The sequence below is a fragment of the Tasmannia lanceolata genome, unplaced genomic scaffold (assembly GCF_043159265.1).
Source record: "Tasmannia lanceolata isolate RefF3 unplaced genomic scaffold, GAP_Taslan_0.1 ptg000005l, whole genome shotgun sequence".
NCBI lineage: Eukaryota > Viridiplantae > Streptophyta > Magnoliopsida > Canellales > Winteraceae > Tasmannia > Tasmannia lanceolata.
Window position 1 is genome coordinate 3381006 of NW_027518682.1, and position 21353 is coordinate 3402358.

Consider the following 21353-nt stretch of genomic DNA (forward strand, 5'->3'; position numbering starts at 1 on the left):
TAGACCGATGGTATTTTTGCCATTTTTTTTATTTTTTGTTATAAATCATATATATATCAATTTTCTTTACTTGGCACACCCAAATCTAATGTATTTAACTAGAAAGAGAAGAGACCGATCAAAATGGGTGGTTCCAAGTAAATAAATGGGCGGAAATATAACACCAAAGACCAAAAGAATAACTTAGGTAGCAATCCAACTCAAGGAAATCGGATAAACCGTGAACCGAACCGAACCGATCCGGTCAAGATCGGTTTAGTTCGGTTCGGTTTGACCCCCAAACGGTTCGGTTACGGTTTGGAAATTTTCCAAACCGATGGCATCGGTTCGGTTCAAGAAATCCCCCAAAACCGAACCGAACCGAACCATGTGCAGCCCTAATGCTGGAACTCGACAAACACCATGTGGGTCCTTCTTGAAGTTTCTACTGTATCAAAAGGTGAAACGGAGTTTTTTAATGGTGCGTCACCGTATGGTCCAGTATTTTTTAAAAGGTACTGTACAGCCCACTCCATACGATAATCCAAACCGTTCATTTTTTGGGTCACAATGTAAATAGGTTGCGCCTCGAAATTATTTTCATAAGATGATCCTAACCCTCGATCTAGACTCTAGAGGGAATATATAAATTTCATATTAAAAGTTCTGATTTCATGCACCTGCAGCAGCCCCACGCACCTTGTAATTTAATAAAGGTTAGAAGGGTAATTTTGGCATAGGATCGTAAAATTAAACAAAAACCGGAGGACGGGGGATTCCGGTGGACTTCAAATTGCAAAGCGAGCAGCGTCGTGCACTCTGACGTATTTCCATTTTCTTCTTTTTACCATTTCCCCCTGAGGACGGGGTATTCCTGTACAAAACCCTTTCCTCCTCCTCCTCTCTCTCTCTCTCTCTCTCTCTCTCTCTCTCTCTCATGGCTTCTGAAAGCTTCAACGATAGGAACGCCGTTTTCAAAAAGCTGAAATCCAGGTCCGAGAACAAGGTATTTCTCCAAATCATTTCTCCATTTCTCTGATTTTCCCTCTAGAAATGTCTCCGATTCTTTAGATCTGGTCCGAAAATCGCAGATCTGAACGGAAAAGCATCAGATCTCATCATTTTTCCTTTCAATTTTCCGTTTTAGATATGCTTCGATTGCAATGCCAAGAATCCAACATGGGCGTCCGTTACCTTCGGGATCTTTCTCTGCATCGATTGTTCTGCCGTTCACCGGAGCCTCGGCGTCCACGTCAGCTTCGTTAGGTATCCTTTTCTTTTCTTATCTTCTTTCATGAATTTTGTAATTCTGTCCTTTGCTGGACGATTTAGGGTTTTCTTTTCTGAATTTGTCGATGGCATAATCGATGCATATATTCATCAATTCGATGCAAGTGATGTATCAGGTTTTATGATTTCTAGGGATGCCCGCACATTGCTCCAGTGTTTCGTTTAAAAGATCATCAGAGAAGTTTTTTTTTTTTTTTTTTTTTTTGAATGATATCATCAGATATGATTTTATGGATATAATATGCGGAGGGTAGCAAGATGGTTCACTATGCTTTACTTTTTGTTTCCAAAATCTTTTTAGTCAATTTGATTTCACCATCTTTTTCCCGATGAATTGCTTTTTCTTTCCAAAATCTTTTTAGTTTAGAGTCAATTTGATCACTATCTTTTTCCCAAGTGTCATGTTCATCGAGTGGATTTATGGCAGAATCAAGATGGTTCGCTACCTTGTAATTAAATTTGAGACAGAATCAAGTTCTGGATTACTCAATTCAAGACTTATTTATACACTTATTATCGATGATGCAACTGTTCTATGCAGCACATGGTACTGGTACCAGTGAGTTTTCGCTGTTAATTGTACTATATTGTCCTGTGATTGGGATGTAGCGTGTATATATTAAGATCCCTTAATAGAGTTACAAATACATCTGGGTACTGCTGCTATTCCACAACCTTGCTTGCTGAATTACATAGGTGTCATCCCAATTCAAGTGCTAATACTTGGCATATTGGAACATCACCAAAATGAACTAGAAAGAGATCACCATATATTCAAAAGGTGCAAGTGGAACCAGTCACATATCAATCAGTTGTATCCAAAGGTTTTATTCTATTGTCAACTACTTTGGAAACTCGGTATTGAAAACCTTCTGAATGTAAACTGTATAGGAGGAAAATGAAGAAAATAAACTGTTTGGTGGGATGTCTGTATAAGGTGCTCGCAAAGGTGTTGGCGGATCGAATAAAAGTAGTGCTGCCTAAGCTTATTTCCAATAGCCAAAGTGCTTTTGTGGATCAGAGGCAGATCTTGGATTGTTCTTTGGTAGCAAATGAAGTCATTGATGATTATGTCAGACACGGAAATAAAGGGGTGGTTTGTAAGTTGGACATGGAAAAGGCCTATGACAGGGTGGAGTGGGATTGTTTGGATTATCTATTGGGTAAAATGGGGTTTGGAAATGTATGGAGAGGGTGGATTAGAAGATGTATTTCGTCAGCGTGGTTCTCGGTCTTGATTAATGGATCAGCAAAAGGTTTCTTTAAATCATCGAGGGGTTTGAGACAAGGGGATCCTTTATCTCCCTTTCTTTTTGTCATCGTGGCAGAAACTCTTAATAGGCTTATTTAGAAAGGCAGCGAAGTGGGGCTGATAGAAGGTTTTAAGATAGGAGAGAACAAAGTGGAAGTGTCAATCCTTCAATTTGCGGATGATACCCTACTTTTCGGTGAGCCGGATCAAGTTGAAGTGATGAGCCTCAAGGCAATCCTTAGGTGCTACGCACTGATTACAGGTCAGCAATCTAATTTCGCGAAATCAAGTATGCTCGCAATCAATTTATCCCCTCTTGAAGTCAGCAACTGTGCAGCTATTTTGGGCTATAAGGTTGAAGAGCTTCCTTCTTCTTATCTTGGCCTTCCATTGGGTGTGGGGAGGCCTAATAAAGCTCTTTGGGACCCGATAGTTGCTCGAATTGAGAAAAGATTGGAGACATGGAAAAGAAGATTAGTCTCAAAAGGGGGTCGACTGACCCTTGTTAAGGCAGTTCTGGCAAACATTCCAGTTTATTTCCTATCGTTATTTAAATGCCCTGTAAGCGTGGGGTTGAGGATAGAGAAGATTCAAAGAAGATTCCTTGGGGGGGGGGGTTGAGTGAAAAGAAGGGTATTCCTTTGGTTAAATGGGAGAATGTTTGTACCCTATTAGAACAGGTGGTTTGGGAATTAGGAAAATTAAGGGTTTCAATTCTGTTTTGTTGTGTAAGTGGTTATGGCGGTTTGGTGAGGAGGATCAAGCTCTGTGGGCCTACGTACATGATTGATAGAATCACCCTATTACGTAAAGGAAAGGGGGGGTGGTGGCGGTCAACTTGATGCGGGAGAGACGGGGGTTTAGTGACTCTTTCTTAAGGATCGGTGGTGCTGAGGCCCCCTTTCATTTAAGGTTGTGGATCTCTCCCTTTCCCATATCTGAATGGAGACCTTCCTTGCCTAGGTGGTGCTCCTGTTTTGATAGGGCTTCCAAGGTACAGGCGCAGAGCCCGGGAGAACATCACCGGTGTTCTTTACCCGCTCCGACTCCTTCTTTCTTTAACCGCTGACCTATACCTAAAAGCCCTACCGTCAAGGTTTGGAACTAATGGAGGAGGTCCACTTAGGCCCGCAGGAGCCAATCCGTTTAGTCTCCGCCGAATCCCGACCTAGTCTTAGCACCCATGTGAGGGGATCTTTCCGACGCTAAGCGGGCAAAAAGGACATATTCGAGGGAGTGAGACTGATCACCTCATGTTGGAGATCCCGTGGTAAATCCGCCCTCTATGATCCCCAAATTCACGTCAACACAGGAACTTGGGTACACTTCTTTTTAACAATGCATACGTTTACGTTTAGCTCATCTCGGGCAAGAACCAACTACTAAGCGGTCGTTCGGGGTCCATTCCCTCGGTCATGGCGAGGGGAAAGGGATAGAGTAATTGGGAGTAAATACGGGGTGTTGGATGGCAAATGGGCGTCAGCCGATGCTTATGAGAGACGAGGACTGTCAATCTGGAGGGATGTGCTTCGTTTCTCAAATGTATTTAATCAGGGCTGTAAGTTCAGAGTGTATTCTGGTAGGCGAATCAGGTTCTGGCTTGATGTATGGTGATCAATCGAGCCCTTGGGATCGCTATTCCCAAATCTACTAAGTGTGGCTGCAGATAAAAATGCTTTCGTGTGCGACTGTTTTGAAAGAGTGGATCGTAAGGTGATTTGGTGCCCTCGGTTTAGAAGGAATTTTTTTGGAAGAGAATTAGAGGATTTATCTTCCTTGTTTTAGCTACTTGAGAAATGCTATATTAAGAAATCCGGGGAGGATAAAAGAATATGGGTTTGGAATTCATCCGGAATCTTCTCCGTGAAATCTGCATATGCTAAGTTTGTTCCGGATGTTGAGGATTCTCTTGTGGCTAAGATTTGGTCCTTTCATTGTCCCCCTAGAGTGTCTTTCTTTGGTTGGTCTGTAAGTAGCGGGCGTATCCAAACCATTGAGTTTCTGAGAAGAAGGGGTTTATGGTTGATTGATCATTGTCCGTTATGTTTGGAGGATGGCGAATCTATTGATCACTTGTTCATACATTGTAAAGTAGTAAGGGTGATATGGGGTTTAGTTTTAGCTTGATTTGGTATCTCATGGGTGTTCCCTCAAACAGTACCCATGCTTTTGGATGGCTGGGAATTTGTCCCTTGGAAAAAGAAAGGGAAGGTGCTGTGGAGGATTTGCCTGTTATCTCTTTGGTGGGCGGTCTGGAAAGAAAGAAATGGTAGGGTTTTTGAGGGCACAGCCACTTCATCCTTCAGTATTTATCAGAGGATTATAGCCATGTCTATCCAATGGGCGAAGAGTCTTCCTTTGTTCAGATTCGTGTTGGCTTATGATTTGTGGGAAAGATGGAAAGTCATTTGTATGGAAGGGTTAACTAGGCAGAAGATTGTTCAGAAGTGGGTTCCGCCGCCTGTGGGTTTTAGTAAATTGAATGTGGATGGAGCATCCTTTGGAAACCCGGGGTCTTCAGGTGTTGGAGGTTTGATGAGGGACAATGTAGGGGCTGTGGAGTGGGCTTTCTCTGGACCGAATGGGACTTCAGATTCGTTAGAGGCGGAAGTTAAAGCAACATTCTTTGGTATCCTGCACATCGAAAGATCTGTCTTGAATAAAGTTGTTGTGGAAGGGGATTCCTCTAATGTTATTAGATGGATTGCTGGTAAAGCTCCTCCCCCTTGGAGATTTCTCAGCCTTATCGAGGAGGTCTTGGACTAGGTGGCAGGGTCGGAAATTTCTTTTGCCCATGTTAGAAGATCAGCCAATGAGGAAGTTGATGGACTAGCAAAGTCTGGGGTCATTAGGCAGGGTTTAGAGTGGTTTGATGATCTTCCACCTTAATTGTATTTTGTATAGCTGATGTGTTTTTATCTTCTTTCTGTTTTCCCTTTGTATGCTGAGGACCAACTCGGTTCTTTTAATCAATATATCTCGCCATTTCAAAAAAAAAAAAAAAAACCTTCTTACAAATGTCTTTTCTCTTAATTCTCTTATTATCAAAGGTCCCCTTTCTACTCAAATTGCGATCTCACCTGATCGAAGTTTACAAACCTATCTTGTCCATTTACTCAATTGGAGGTGTTTGATTGCACTGGATGATGATTCCCTTAAGTAATAAAGTTTTATTGCTTTTCACTTTTTGACGCGTTTGTGGACATAAAAAATTTGTCCATGCAAAATTACAAAATTGCCTCATTTTCTTAAGTGGGCCCTAAACCCCTAAAAAGGTGTCAAAATGTAAACGTTCTACTTGAGTCCAAATGGGAGGCCCACTAAGTGGCAAGCCCGAGGGCTACCATTTCAAGTACAACCCATCACCACCAAATCTAAAAGAGGTAGTGGAACCCATAACCACTCACACCACTATGCAAAGTGGTTGTGGGTAGTTATTGATTAAGGAAGGAGTATATAAAGGCATTTCTTCTCATTTCTAAAGGATAGCAAAAAAAGAAAGCAAGTTAAGGGAGAGAAACAGAAAAAGATCCAAAGCAAGAAGGCAAAGGAGGATCCAAAGAAAGCTCGCTCTCTCAACAAGCGAATCGAGGAAAGCTCTCCATCAACAAAAAGCAACCAAATACTTGAAGAAATTCTCCGTGAGGATCAAGCCACCAAAAAGGGCCCTTTATTGGAGGAAACTCATACATCTTCACAACCGATAAAGCGCAAGCCCGGAGTGAAGTCAAGTCCAAACACCGACGAAAGCGAGAATCACGCCGCAAAGGTCCTCGTCTTCAACTCCGTAATCGTTGTATTTTTCACAATTTGATCGTTAATCAGAGGATTGTAGAAAGTTGTACCATATTTTCTATTAATTACAATTTCTTTTTAATTTGTCCTCGAATTTCGTGTTAGTGAATTTACGCTAAATTTGCTGTCGACAAATTTCTAGCACGCTCAGTGGGACGCCTTTCTCCTCTCATCTTTCGATCAATCCAACTTTCAACCACTCTCAAAGACACTCAAATGGCCGGAAAGAACGGAGACGCTCCTACACCAGTCATTACCGCCGGGGGCAGGAAGATTAATTTGCTCAGCCCGTCTTCGTCCACCAACACTCCTATTGGCCTTATAACGCGTGTAAAGACGACGGTGGGACTCTCCCAACTCATGAAGCCTGTCGACTGCATCAAAGGGCGACCGGTGGCGAGAGTTGTTTCTAGTCCAACGACCAAGTCCGATCTCTCTGGGTCCTCTACAAGTTTGAGATCATGGACCGGATCTACATTCGTGTTCTCCCCATCTCGAGGAAGCTCTCCCATCTCCGTCCAACACGCGATGATGGTTGACGCCACCACCATCGAGGAGCAGGTCATCCGCATGGCCAAACAACTTGAACGACTCAACAAGGCAGTCGAGGAGAAAGATCTTTAGATCGCCAGACTCATGACTAGGTTCGAGACGAGTCATCACCAAAGATCGAGCGTAGAACCATCCCACCCACTTGGATTCACCCCACAAGTGGAGACCTCTAGTGCCAGGCAACGTCAACAGCATGGGAGTGCACGCCATCCTGCCATGAACATTCCCACACTCAATCTTCCCCAGGCCTCTGTGGCCTCACTGTCAGTCCAATAACTTCAGAACATGATAGCAGACACCATCCATGCCCAGTATGGAGGAGCTCCTCAATCTTCCTTGGTTTACACTAAACCTTATTCATACCGCATTGAAGAGTTGTGCATGCCCACCTGGTACCAGTCCCCCAAGTTCAAACAATTCGAAGGGAGGGATAACCCGAAGCAACACGTCGCCCACTTCGTGGAGACGTGCAACAACATCGGCACGTTCGGTGATTATATGGTGAAGCAGTTCGTCTGCTCGCTTCGTGGCAATGCGTTCGACTGGTACACAGACCTCGAGCCTGGTTCCATCGACAGTTGGGAGCAACTTGAGCGTGAGTTCCTCATTCGTTTCTACAGAACTCGCAGGACCGTAAGCATGGTGGAGCTTGCCGCCACCCGACAGAGGAAGGACGAGCCCGTCGTTGAGTACATCGAACGATGGAGAAACCTAGCCCTAAATAGGAAGGATCGTCTTGCAGAGCAATCGGCGATTGACATGCGCATACAAGGTATGCACTGGGGTCTTCTTTACATCCTCCAAGGGATCAAGCCCCAATCTTTTGAAGAGTTGGCCACCGGGGCTCATGATATGGAGCTCAGCATCACCACTCATGGAGATCTCCGTCCTGTGGATCTTCGCAAAGACAAGGAAAAGAAAGAGACAAAAAAAGAAGAAGTAAAAACCTCAAAAAGGAAAGTGGTTATGAGTACTACCACCAATTTGATCAAGATTCGCAAGAAGAAGGAGAAAGTCGAACCCGCTCCGACTCAAGAGAAGGAGAATACCAAGATGAGCCTTAAGGAGTTGGATCAGAAGCAATACCCTTTTCCAGACTCCGAAGTCTCAGGAATGCTCGATGAACTCCTTCAACACAAGTTGATAGAACTACAACAAAAGAAGCGACCCGAGGAAGCAGGACGGGTCAATGATCCCAAGTACTGTCGCTACCATCGAGTAGTCAGCCATCCGATCGAGAGGTGCTTCATCTTGAAGGAAAAGATAATGGAACTGACTTGCGATGGGAAGATCAACCTCGGCTCAGATGATGTAGCCGCCACCAACATGACAGCAGTTGTCTTTGGGTTTTTTGATCCAACCCATCTTCTGGAACCACCTCCGAATTTGGAACTATCCCATCGAAGTATAAGGACGTCATCAACTTCGGCGTCAAGACTATTGCACAGGGGGCAAGCTCTTCCATATTCCTCAAGTGAACAACCTTCCCCAACTGGGGGCATCACTCTATTACCACAACAACAGGTACCCGTTGATGATGAAGGGTGGACGGTCGTCACTCGTCACTCATCGAAGACATCTGCCTCCTCGACAACCCGTCATGCCTCATCGACGCCTAAGGCGGACTCGAAGGAGGACTCGACCCAACACTGGGCCGAGGAAGAGACGGACAACAAGGAAGAATGGGGTGCCTCGAGTGCAACCTGCCGACCCACAAGAGATCTTCCAGCAGCCTTCTCGTAGGCCAGTCACCTTGTTGGAGTTCATGCCTAAGGAATTTCTTCGAGAAGGATGTGTAGCGGTTAACATTGTTACTTGCTATGCTGTTTCTGACGAGAACACGACCCAAGACTCTTCTCCAAATTACAATCCTCAAAGCGAAACTCCTCAAAGTGATACTATTCAAAGAGATTTCCCCGGGCTTCAACCATCGAGGAGGCCCACACATGAAGTGGGATACCGTAAAAATCAACCCAAAGAGTCTCAGATCCCCGGATATAATCTGGGGACCAATGGGAGAGGTAAGATAAGGGTTCTCCCCCGTTTCCAATTCCCTGATCCAAAATCCTAGAAGCCATCTCTTCAGAATCAAAGATAAAGAGGATCTCGTCATTGGAGAGTAAACACGGGCAAGCGAGAGACGGAAAGTTCTAGGACTTTTTGGCCCACTCCCAACGATCTTGGAGGGATCCAGACAACTCATTTCTTCTTCCCACCAAACATGCCTTTAAGGACTCCAATCTGACTTCTACCTCCTTACCAGAAATACAAAGCGATGGAGATCCATCTTCTGCCAAAGAGATCGAAATTACCCCAGAATCTGTCCAAGGATCAGATTTCGAAGCTATCGAGCCTCCAGCCCCTAAAGAGGTGGGGGTTGAATATGAAGGCAATTGTTTACGGTCCAGGTGACAGCAATGACACTTACTCCGTCGTTTAAAGTTAGAATAATTACAAGATGAGCAGGACCAATCCCCCTGCCTCCATCCCTGATCATGTTGTCTATTTCCATCCTGATCCAGAGCCACCGGACGATAAAATGAGGGTGGTGAACTCTTCCTCCTCTGAGGGCACCATCGACACCTAGTCCTCCATTTGAAATTATAGTAAGCACAGGATGGGCAAAACCAGTCCCCTAGTATCTGGTTTTTCTTCTTTTTTTCATCCCCTACGAATGACCTGTTATCTTCACATATTGTTTATGTTCAGACTCTAGACATCTCACAGTGATCATGTTTAGCATTTGAACTAAACTTTAACAATTGTTTAAGACTATTACCGGACATTCGAACTTCAGAAGTGATCTGAAATGATAACCCAAAACCACATTGAAAACTGCCAGGTAGCAGTAGATACTCTGATTAGTTTCAAAATGCACTAAAATGTAAACCTAAAATTGTTTGTTTAAGTCTCTAAGATAGGAGTTTCAAGTCAATGTATAGAAAGATAATCAAAGTAAGGAAATGTATATTCAGGTTTTAAATGATGAGTGATGAGTGATGACTGACTCCGATGAAAGGAAATTAAAATTAAGTTTTTTTGCGCGTTGAAGTATTGAAGAAACCGGGAATGATTTGTGAAACCGGACTTTATTAAGAAATTATCTTTCGGGGAAAACTTCAACAAATAGTGAAAGGGGAAAAGCTTGCCCAATTGCTAACTTCGGCCTAGTGATGCACTCTCCAGAAAAAAATGATTTAGCATACTCTCAACTCCTCCCGAACTATGGAAATGTGCAACTTCACAAGAAGGGCTCTAACTTTTGCTTCATTAGTGTCTTTTATACCAGCAAGATCTGAGAATACCTTCAGTACATCACCATTTTCCTCTCTAGAAACTCTCGAATTAGTAAGGAATCTCCCAATAGAGATCGACTCAGTGTATCGAGGTGCCCCTCATGTAGAAATAATTTTATCTCACTGAGCTGACTAAAGATAATCTCAAACCATTTGCAAGTCTTGAATCTTGATGCCTCAAAACAACTTTCTAATCAATGCCCAATTTGTAATGAATCCTTAATCCCTTGAATCACCTTCCACTTAAGAGGCTTCGTCGTCAAAGATCCTCTTATTTCTCTCGTTTATAGTTACCCCACATTGCCGCACAGGGTGCAACTTTTCACAAAAATTCCCCCCTAAACCTAAGCAGACCATATCACCACTTACCTAATATATATATATATTTTTTGAAATGGTGAATCATATTAGAATGGAAAGGGAAGCCCGAGATGGGACAGCCCAATAGAACAGATTACAAGATAAGAAAGCAGAAACAGAAAATACACAACATCAACAGAACAAGACATGGCTGATCAAGGGGGGCGATAATCAAACCATTGTAAATAGTCACTATTCACACCCCTCTTGGCTAACAGATCAGCCTTCTCATTTGCCGCCCTCCTCATATGCTTCACGACAGCCGATGACCCTGATATAATCTCGTGGATCTCATCTATGAACAGCAAGAATCTCCAAGGAGGCGCCACTCCCCCCTTAAGCCACCGGATAACATTTAAAGAATCCCCTTCAATAATAACCTTATCAAGACAATCACCACTTATTTTCTTGATACTGTAGAATACCGCCTTAACTTCCGCCTCCGAAGCTTCGCATACACCAATCGGACCAAAGAAGGCCCATTGAACAACGCCCTTGCCATTACGGCATAACCCTCCCACCCCGGCCGGCCCGGGATTACCAAAAGAAGCACCATCAAAATTAATTTTGAACATACTAAGAGGAGGCGGTTCCCATCTTTGGACGATGCTAGGCAATCTTTCACTACTAAAACACAATTCCCTCCAACCTTCCCAAAGGTCAAAAGCCGAAACAAATTGAAATGATGGAAGACATCTCGTCCATGAAATCACCAAGGCGATAATGCGCTTGTACAGAAAATACGGAGACTTCGCCTTACCCTCAAAGATCCTAGAATTTCTTTCATTCCAAACAACCCACCAAGTAGCAAGCAAACAAACTTCCCACAAGATTTTTCCTTTTTTTCTCCAAGGCACAACGCCCCACTGATGTAACAACATCCGAATAGACCTCGGAAAAACCCAACTGATTCCAAACCTCAAAAAGATACTTCTCCAGATCAATTGGGTGAAAGAACAATGGATGAATACATGGTCCACAGATTCCCCTTCCTTAAGGCAAAGAGAGCAATGATCGACAAGCCACACGCCAAGGTTTCTCAGGAAATTAATTGTTTGAATCCGGTCGCGACAAACAGCCCATCCAAAGTGGTTGTGGAGATTTGGAGAAGAGCATCTCCATTTGTGGGTTAGGGTCATTTGTAGCAAGTGTGGATGCCAAGATGGGGGTTGGGAGTCTTTTGACCTATATAGGAATAAAGGGGTGATTGTGTGGAGAGACATTTTGAAAATGTCGGTCCCCTTTAATTCGAAAATTCAGTTTAGGGTGTATGAGGGCAATAGGATGAAATTTTGGAGTGATGTTTGGTGTGCTAAGGGGCCATTAAATCTTTTATTCCCCAATATTTTTTTGGGTGGCTGGCAAGAAAGAAGCCTTTGTGAGTGAATGTTTTGATCGTAGTAGTGGGAAGTTACTGTGGTGCCCTTCTTTTAGAAGGCATTTCTTTGATTGGGAACTAGAGTCATATTCCAGTTTGTGTCGTCTTCTTGAGGGGTGCTTCATTATGGTGGAAGGGATAGATAGAAGAATATGGACCGTGGAACCATCCGGGAGTTTTTCTGTCAAATCTTTCTACATGAATCTGATGCCCAGTACTGCTCCATCCTATTCAGCCAAGGTTTGGAAATATCATTGACCACTTACCTAATATTGCAAATATAAAGCATTCTCTACAAACCATACCATTATAGAATAGAGATCTGCACAAGATGCAAACATAATGTGTATTTTTGCGGGCGAACGTGGGTTTATCTTTTCCCAAGGCAAAATAATGGCACTGTCTTGCCGCGCAGAATATTTTTATAATACAGGAGGGCCACCTCGTAAGCACATTGTGCTACCTAAATTGAGCTGAATCATAAAAATCCCCATCCTTAGTATCTAAATCCCCTTTTTAAGTTGGTGGTGTTGATATTCCAAATGGTGGATGTGTCAAGGTGAGGTATTCAACCCTCTCATGGGCGAGGCATACAAATTTTCTGATTTTTAAACTAGAAAATTATAAAATGAAAAATAAGAAAAATGGCAAAAAAATATAAAATTCTATAACTGTGCTTCACTATCTAAGCATAATCATCATTCATTTAAGAAATAAAACATTTAAACCTCAAATATCTATAAAGATAATATAATTTAGATGTTTTCATCTGTGATGTGTTTCAGTAAAGTGATATTTGAGATGATTCATACCTCTAATATAAACATATCCCCAAGGTTGATCTCTAACTGCTTGCCATGTATATTTTCATGCAAAATCCTTCCTTTTGCATTATCAGGAGCACAATTCATTCCAATCCAAGTATTAGAGGGGTAGTCTAATGTTCCATGGAGAAAGAAAGGGAAAATCCTTTGGAACCTTTGTCTTTTAGCAACAATTTGGGTTCTGTGGAAAGAACGAAATGCTCGCATCTTCAAAGGAAACACAAAGAGAGTGGACTTCATCTTTAATAAGATCATTGCCTTGACAATCTCTTGGGTGATATCTATCCCTTGCTTCAGATTTGTATCCGCCTATGATTTTTGGTATGGGTGGCAGGGCTTTTGTAGAGAATCATAAGAACCCAAGTTCTCGCAAAATTGGGTCTCCCCATCATATGGCTTTCTAAAATTGAACTTTGATGGGTCTAGCATGGGGAACCCTGGGCCGTCAGGAATTGGAGGTGTTCAAGGGATGAGCATGGGTTTGTGAGGTGGGCATTCAGGGGTCCCATTGGTATAGCAGGCTCCAATGAAGCCAAAATGCGGGCGATTCATCAAGGTATAAAGTTCCTCAAGGATGTTGATTTAAATAAGGTGGTGGTGGAGGGGGACTCACTCAATTTTTATTTATTTTTGAGGGGTGTGGAAATGTTTGATCTCCTTCCCCCGTAACTCTTTCTTCTTCGCCCCGTATAGCGGCATCTCGTTTGTGTTTATGTTCTGTTCATGTTGTACTCTATTTGCTCGGACTGCCTTGGTCCTTGCTTCTTTCTAATAAAAGCTTTACCATTCAAAAAAAAAAAAACATTCCAATCCAAAAAAAAAAACCCTTAATCTTCTATTTTTCTCATATAAGGTTGTTTTGATTTATGGAAGAGCCTATATACCCCAAAACGCCTCATATGCATGTGTGCCTTAAGGCATACACCTTTTAAAGTGCTTCAGGATACATTATATTAAGTTGTTCTCTATCTTGAGTTCTGTGTAGGTATTGGCACAAACAGTATGAAATAGGTGTGAAAGATCATAACGCACCATTTATCTTTTCAAATCTCAAATTCTCAATAAACGGGTTGTTTTGAAGATCGGAGAGTCTGGATCCATATTTACCTGTTGTTTAATAGCATCTTTAAAATTGGAATGGGGATCAGTATTCCCATATTTCCTTGCCTAGTCCCAAGAAACAAGCATAAGTGCAACTCGAACTCCTAAAAATAGGGTTTTGGTCCCAAAACCCTTATAATTTCCCTTCAGAAGCCTCTAAACTTACAATAAGACGTATGATTTGAACGTGAACTGTATGATACATCTTGATTTTTGATTCGTAACGCATGGATCAAATCCATTCTATTCAATTTGAACTACAATTTTGATAACATTGTCTGTGTGCATCGGATCGTATTGTTTGATACATTTTGTCTCTGACAAGACAGACTGCTTTTTTGTATATACAGTGTTTTGTATTGACTCCCAGGTCTACAAATCTTGACTCATGGAGTCCTAAACAGTTGAAGATGATATACAGTGTTTTTAGGAATTCGAGTTGCATTTATTTTGTACTTAGGCCAGTAAGATTTTTTTTATTTGACTCCCAGGTCTACAAATCTTGACTCATGGAGTCCTGAACAGTTGAAGATGATGAGTTTTGGAGGAAATAACCGTGCACAAGTTTTCTTTAAGCAGCATGGATGGAGTGATGGAGGCAAGATTGAGGCAAAATATACATCAAGGGCTGCCGAGTTATACAGGCAACTACTTTCAAAGGAAGTTGCTAAAAGCTTGGCCGAAGAGACCATTTCTCCCTCATCGCCTGCTTCTTCCCAGTCAACACCTACAGCCAATGGACTTTCTAATGTGAAGGTTATAGATGCACCGAAAGAAAATCCCTTTGAGAGGCCTATAACACCTGAAATTGCCCCTTCTCCTAAAGCTCCAACACATTCAGTTGTTACTAGTTCTGTTAAAAAGCCCATTGGTGCAAAGAAGATTGGAAGTAAGACAGGAGGGCTTGGTGTTCGCAAACTTACTACGAAGGTAGATCCGTCCTTTTGAATATCTAATAAGATTTCTGTAATAAGAGAATATTATAAACAGACAGGCCTTCACAGTCTTTAGTTTAAATTGGGATTTCATGGTTAGATTTGTTTTGCACACACAAAAGGTGATGCATTTTCCTTAACAGAAGAATACCTTCTCTATGCAGCCGAGTGAAAGCCTCTATGATCAGAAGCCTGAAGAACCAGCACCTGCCGTGACCTCCTCAACTAATGCCACCACAACATTGAGTGCATCGGGCACATCTTTTCCTTCTCGCTTTGAATATGTAGAGAATGTCCAATCTGCTGAGAATGGTTCTGGAAGTGCACAAACAATTAGTCATGTTTTACCGCCCAAGTCTTCATCCTTCTTTGCAGATTTTGGAATGGATGGTGGATTTCAGAAGAAAATAAGCTCTGGTACATCTAAAGTGCAGGTATATATATAAATGTTTATATATATGTTTGTGTGTGTGTGTGTGTGTTTACTTGTACCATTGAAATCCTGTATATCAGTCTGATCAAGAAGTGCAAACTATCCAATATTTTTTATTTTCTGAACAGTAAAAACCTACTGCTCTAACTGTTCACTGTCTACTAAATTTCTGTGTGCCCCTCTCCCTCTCTCAAAAAAAAAATGTTCAATTTTAAATGCTACTGATATTGGCACTACCATGTTTTGATAATTGGACAACAGCTATCTAAGGTTATTATAGTTCTGAAAAATCTCTGAGAAGCCAATTATAAAAGAAAAGACAAGCTGAGTTAGGGCAATTATCAAACATGTTAGTGCCAATATCAGTGGTCATTTTAATTTTTCTTTTCTTTTCTTTTCTTTTTTTGTTTCGTTTCTGTGTTTTCAAGTCAATCTTGGTCTGGGGTCTGGATTGTGAAGGGGCTGATCCAAGTGGACAGATTATCTCAACCTATTGCTTGCAAAATGGCTTATTTTGTTGCTACTACTGATTTTTCGTATTTGTTACATGCGCTAGTTCAATCTCAGAACCAATGCATTTTGCTTACTGAAACCGGGTTCTTATTTTGCTATCTCTGGTTAGTTAAATCAAATGTACATGCTTTGCAGTTTGGTCCTTTCGATTTCATTGTTTATTTTGAATTTGTATGTCTTTTTTTTTAATGGCTAATTTTTATCGGTCTTTACAAGATTAGGTGCAAGCTCAGTTGCTCTTTTGACTTCGTGTTGATTTACTACTGCTTGATCATGACCAAAGATGTTGAGGTTTCAGGTTTTGTTCATTTTTAAATCTGCAGCTGGTTTTCCCCATGTCTCTTCCTCATTGCTGCAATCGTTTTGTTATTTGATCCTCATTAGAGCAATTAATCAGATTTTGCATATAATGTTATGTATCATAATTTTATCTGAGTAAAGTTCTTTCCTCAGTTTAATCAGGATAATTTAGTTACTTGGGAAACATAGATGCACTGCACTGTGTCGGTAGAATTCTAATGGGTCTCTTTTGTTGGATCAGCCTATCTATTGATCCTTACTAGCCTGTATCTTTTCCCCAAGGCGCCATTATCTCATTTCCACTCCCTTCCCCAATTCCACTTGCAAGCCTCATCTCGCTCCTGCATTTCTACTCTTGCCACTTACTACCACTACTACCATTCCATTAAGTTCGCCTTTGACTTGTATCAAATTTGTGCAATTTGTAGCTCCTTTTCCCCCATGAGGCATTCTAAGTCCCTCTGAGTAAAACACGCTAAATATAAGTAAGCATAAACATTTATTTTACTGTATTCAGTCGTGTCCTTTGCACCTGATACTTGACAATGGGAGGTGAGATGTGCATTGTTTACAAGAATGTAATGGAAAATGCCATGCCACTGAGTATTTTTGTTGTACTTACCAGTTTGTGATCACTTGCTTTTATTGAGCTTTCGCTTTGGCATATAGAATCTGTGTCTTCACATGTACTCCAATGATTGTTAAATGGTATTTCTGATATCCTTCATCTAATTCTCAGCATTGGCTGTTTCACCTATTGATTGTGCTTGCACCATACAGCTTTGAAGTTCAAATAGAAGTATGAGCCACTTAGTATTTGGGAAAGTCTGTGTATATTTGACTCCATTCATTCGTAACTAGCGAACCATATGCTTCCTGAATGTTTAACCTATGTGCCAATTTTTTTTGTGTGGTAATTAAAAAATTCAGTTTCACTGGAAATATTCATTTGCAATAGGCATAATTTGTTATTCACTGGCTATTATCAGAAAAATATCATGATATTTGCCCTCATCTGTCATTAGTTTGATCATCAGAACACTATCATTCTGGATCAGGTTTTGTGTAGGCCTCTGGTTAGGATCTCACTTTGTGGCGTGTATTCTGGACCCTTTTAGTTTAGTTAGCTTAAGGGATCATGAGGCTAAGGTGTTTGAGTGCTATGAGTGCGTGGAGGAAAAGTTTAAAGGGAATGATATTTGGTAGGAATGTGAAAGAGTTACACGTGGCGGGTTTTCTTAGGATTTTATGCCCTTTCGAGGAGGGGAGCCCTCATTGTCAGAGTGGATCTCAAAATGTGGTGAAGTGTGTGCTTAGAAGAGTAGAGACCCATGGAGTTTGAGTCTTACTATCAATGAGATAGGCAAGAGTTAGTACAGACTTTAGTGAAGAGCAATCTCTGCTCCTTTTGTAATTGTTCTCTGTTGGTTTATGCTCTTGAATAGAATCATTATCTTTTTAAAAATGAAATTACTTTAAATGTAGCTTTGAGAAACCCAAATTTCGTTACTTATGTCGAAGTCATAATTTAATCACTCAGTAAATGGTTTACCAAATCTTGGATTTTATAATTTTAAAATATTTTTAATTATTATATTTTGCGATTAGAAAATGTATTTCCCAGTAATGCCTGAGAAAAAATGTTGCTCAAGCTATCCTGATAAATATCCGAGCCAATAAATTCCCAAGAACAATATTTGTCATTTAGACTATAACCAGTTTACAATAAAATGCCATGATAACAGGAAAAATCTTTAATTTCTGTATTCTCTGACTTGGGTGGTTTGACAGCTCCTACTCTATGGTGTCATTTAGACATGATAATTACCACTTCTTGATCCTTTAGGATTTAATCCCAGCATATGCTTTTATTGTTCTATTGTAAGGATTTTTATTCTACCATTTAAAGCTTGTCCTTTTATGTGTTGTTGATGCATCTGCCTCTGATGAGGTTTATTTTCTGTTGTTACACCTCATCGTCAGCAGGTTCAGGAAAGTAATGAAGCAAGACAGAAGTTCTCAAATGCAAAGTCTATTTCTTCATCCCAATTTTATGGTGATCAGAACAAAGCTGGAGATACCGAGTCTCAAATATCTCTGCAGAAGTTTTCAGTATGTGCATTTCTTGTTATTGTTAAAAATGGCCTCTATGTGAATAATATTTGGCTCCATGGGATATGAGGCGTCAGACACATTGGCTCTGAGAAGACCAACATGATATGTCCATGTAGTTATATGATAATTAATAAAATTCCGAGAGACATCTTGAGTTTCTTAGTATAACAATAATACAATATTAGTTCACGAAGCATGAGATGCAAGAAAAAAAATAAATGAATAAAAAATAAAAATAATGTATTCAGGTCTATTCATGTAAACTAAATTTCACCTTGCTGCTTGTTTTAGTGATTCCAGCTACAGGAATGGGGGATTGATTTTCTCAGCTGTGGGCAGCCCCCTAAATAGGCCGGTGGGGAAAGTATATAAATTAACATGAGTAATACCTAATAAACAAAGAAAACAGAGATTATAAATAGTATACAAATACTCCTTCAAAAAAATTAATAGTATACAAATACTACTGATAAACAAGAAAAGAGATTGCCTTAAGGTCTCCAATACCTGTGTTTTAGGCATATCTGACATGTGCCTGAGATCATAATTTTTTAAAATATAGAATGCCCTTATTGCATAAAATTTTTTTTGAATGGTACCCTTATTGCATAAATTATTGTTAAAGATAAATAACTGCCGTTGTGGTGGCAAAATGCATGCAGCTTCTGTTTCAGTTGTTGGAGCTGGATAAACTTTTATGTCTGACATTTTAAATAATGTGTGTGTATGTAGAGTTCAACAGCCATATCAAGTGCTGATCTCTTCGGTCAGGACATGGATGATTCTCGACTTGACCTTACTGCATCTGATCTCATCAACCGAATCTCCTTTCAGGTATGTGTTGTAACTTGGAACGTTATAAATTTGGTTTCTTGTCAAATTAAATGGACCTTTGACAATTCCAAGCACAGTCGGCCAATTCACACCTTGGCGTGGGTGGGCTTGGCACACCTTGCATGGTCGGCCATGGCACTGTTTGGCATAGTTGTTGGGCTTTGGCGTCCTTGGTTCTTTTGGAATTGCTTCAAATGTTATTTGAACTGCCCTTGGTTCGTTAGCTTAGATCCTTTGATTTGTTATGCTTGTGGTTGGTTTGTTTTGCAGGCATCACAGGATATCTCGTCCTTAAAGAATATGGCAGGGGAGACTGGGAAGAAGCTAACATCTTTTGCTTCCAGTTTTATAACAGATCTTCAAGATAGAATCCTCTGAGTGTGCTGCAATCCAATCACCAGTATTGGGTATGTGTTCAAAAATCAAAGAAAATCATCACAATACAAACGTTCTCTACATTAGATGCTTTTTCTTTTCACCCCTATGCGCCTCTCAAATTCTTTCCATAGATAAATAAATTCTAACTTTCCTAGTTGCTGTGTGATAGTGGCGTTTGTAGTGGTGTGGGGAAATGTTTGGAGGGTGTGGGAAAATGTTTGGTGCTGAAATATAATATTCTGTGTTTAATCCCCCTGTTTGGTTCTCCTTCTCTTGCAGTTTGTATTTGTGAACTGCTTTGTGGATTACTGTTGCATCCTCTCACCCACTATATTTATTTTTTGTGACGGGATTGGGACTTGAGAAGAATGTGCACTGTTGTGTTGGAACTTCGAAATTGAGTATGCCATCTGGTTCAAGTGGGGAGGCTTAGATCAACTTTAATATGATGGTGTGTAACAAGCATAGAAAACAATATGCATCATTTGAGAAATCAAAAGAACATTTGCTTTAAACACATTAAGATCTGCACTTGATATTAAAAGCATATCTGCATTGTTTCTTTCGTCTTGCCAATATGTATTGATAGTACTGTCGAATAGACTGAGTAATGTTGGTATATATTGCCTGTTGGTGCATTTTCAGTTGTTGCGAAATAAGGATGCTGTAAACAATTGAAGTTACTTTGAAAGATGACAAAAAGGGAAATGTTATCAGTACTACTATATTTTGATATGGGCACTCCTCACTTTATTCAAAATACGGTATGGCCCACACCATAGGATGATCCACACCGTCCATTAGATGGGCCACAGTCTAAATAGGTTGTGCCCCAAAAATTATTTCCACAGGTGGATCTTAACCCTCCAATCTATAGAGGGTTAGGATCAACCCTCTAACATTCAGATCGGAGGGTTAGGATCAACCTATGGAAATGATTTTTGGGGCACAACCTATTTAGGATCAAATGCGGGAAATAAAGCCCTCTTTGGATGCAAGCAAAATCGGTTCTATTTTATGTTAATACTTAGGGAATTGCGAAGGTCCATCCCAAAAGGCATTTTGCAGACACTATTGTCTCCATTGACAAGGTGGCTGGCCTGACGTGGACAGACCAGCCGCGAAATGCCTTTTGCACCTTTTGCAATGGACGCTAGCAATTCCCCAAAACATAATGCAATCGGAACCTGGAGGCCTTTTTGGAAATCACTATCAGTTCTATAACTATAAAACCATTATGTGCAATTGAAAACCATTTATATGTTAGATTGTATGCAAATGATTTTTGGAGGTCCCCAAAGAGACCGCAAATCATTAGACCACTCTACACTCCTGCACAGGCATTTCAACATCCTCATTTCGTACTAAATGAGAAGTGGGACTGGCCACGAGAATTACCGAAAACCAACTTTTTAGCTGGGCTTCTCAAGTGTTCGTAAATAGAATTAAGGGGCTCTTTGGATGTGGGCAATTTTTGTTTTCTTTTTAGAATTTTACCCATGGAAAATGAATTTTCTAGTATTTGGTATACTCATTTTCCATGGATTCTTTTCCAAAATAAAAAAAATTTCCTTGTTAAAGGAAAACCCTACAAGATCCAAGAGTTTTAGTATCCATGGAAATTATTATTTTCCATAATTTCCTCTTTCCCTCTAACCACACCCCTGTGTTTGTAAATACTAATTTATGTTTTGTCCCTCATTTTGTGCACCTCGAGAAATTTTAATGTTTAACACTATATGAAATGCCCAACAGACTGGAAACATAATTTCACTGACCATTCAAAAAAAAAAAAAATCACATCTAGGCAATCACTGAGGCCATGTTTGGAAGCAATGCCAAGTTTTTACATGGAATATTAGTCTATCCAGTGGCGGGATGTGGGGAGCAGGTAAGTGGCTAAAAAACAGAGCAAAGAAAAGCTCTAATCAAAATAGGGTTTTCCCCCTATTTTCCAGCCATTTTGGACCATCTCCTCACCCGAGAGTCCTCTCAATTCTCTCCCCACTCTCCATAAG

At 40.8% G+C, this 21353-nt stretch overlaps 1 protein-coding gene across 3 annotated transcripts; it reads left to right on the forward strand.

Annotated features, from left to right (window-relative positions):
* Nucleotides 1-760: 760 nt before the first annotated feature.
* LOC143877120 (putative ADP-ribosylation factor GTPase-activating protein AGD8) lies at nucleotides 761-19973 on the forward strand. 3 transcript variants are annotated; one of them, XM_077378971.1, is made up of 8 exons: nucleotides 762-985; nucleotides 1127-1245; nucleotides 14319-14757; nucleotides 14927-15196; nucleotides 17992-18120; nucleotides 18856-18957; nucleotides 19228-19364; nucleotides 19615-19973. In XM_077378971.1, exons 1-7 carry the CDS (start codon nucleotides 917-919, stop codon nucleotides 19333-19335), a joined length of 1236 nt encoding a protein of 411 aa, XP_077235086.1. In that variant the 5' UTR covers nucleotides 762-916; the 3' UTR covers nucleotides 19336-19364; nucleotides 19615-19973. The 3 variants fall into 3 exon arrangements, with proteins under 3 accessions (XP_077235088.1, XP_077235086.1, XP_077235087.1); XM_077378972.1 differs by having other exon boundaries at nucleotides 17995-18120; XM_077378973.1 differs by lacking the exon at nucleotides 17992-18120 and having other exon boundaries at nucleotides 761-985.
* The last annotated feature ends 1380 nt before the right edge of the window (nucleotides 19974-21353 follow it).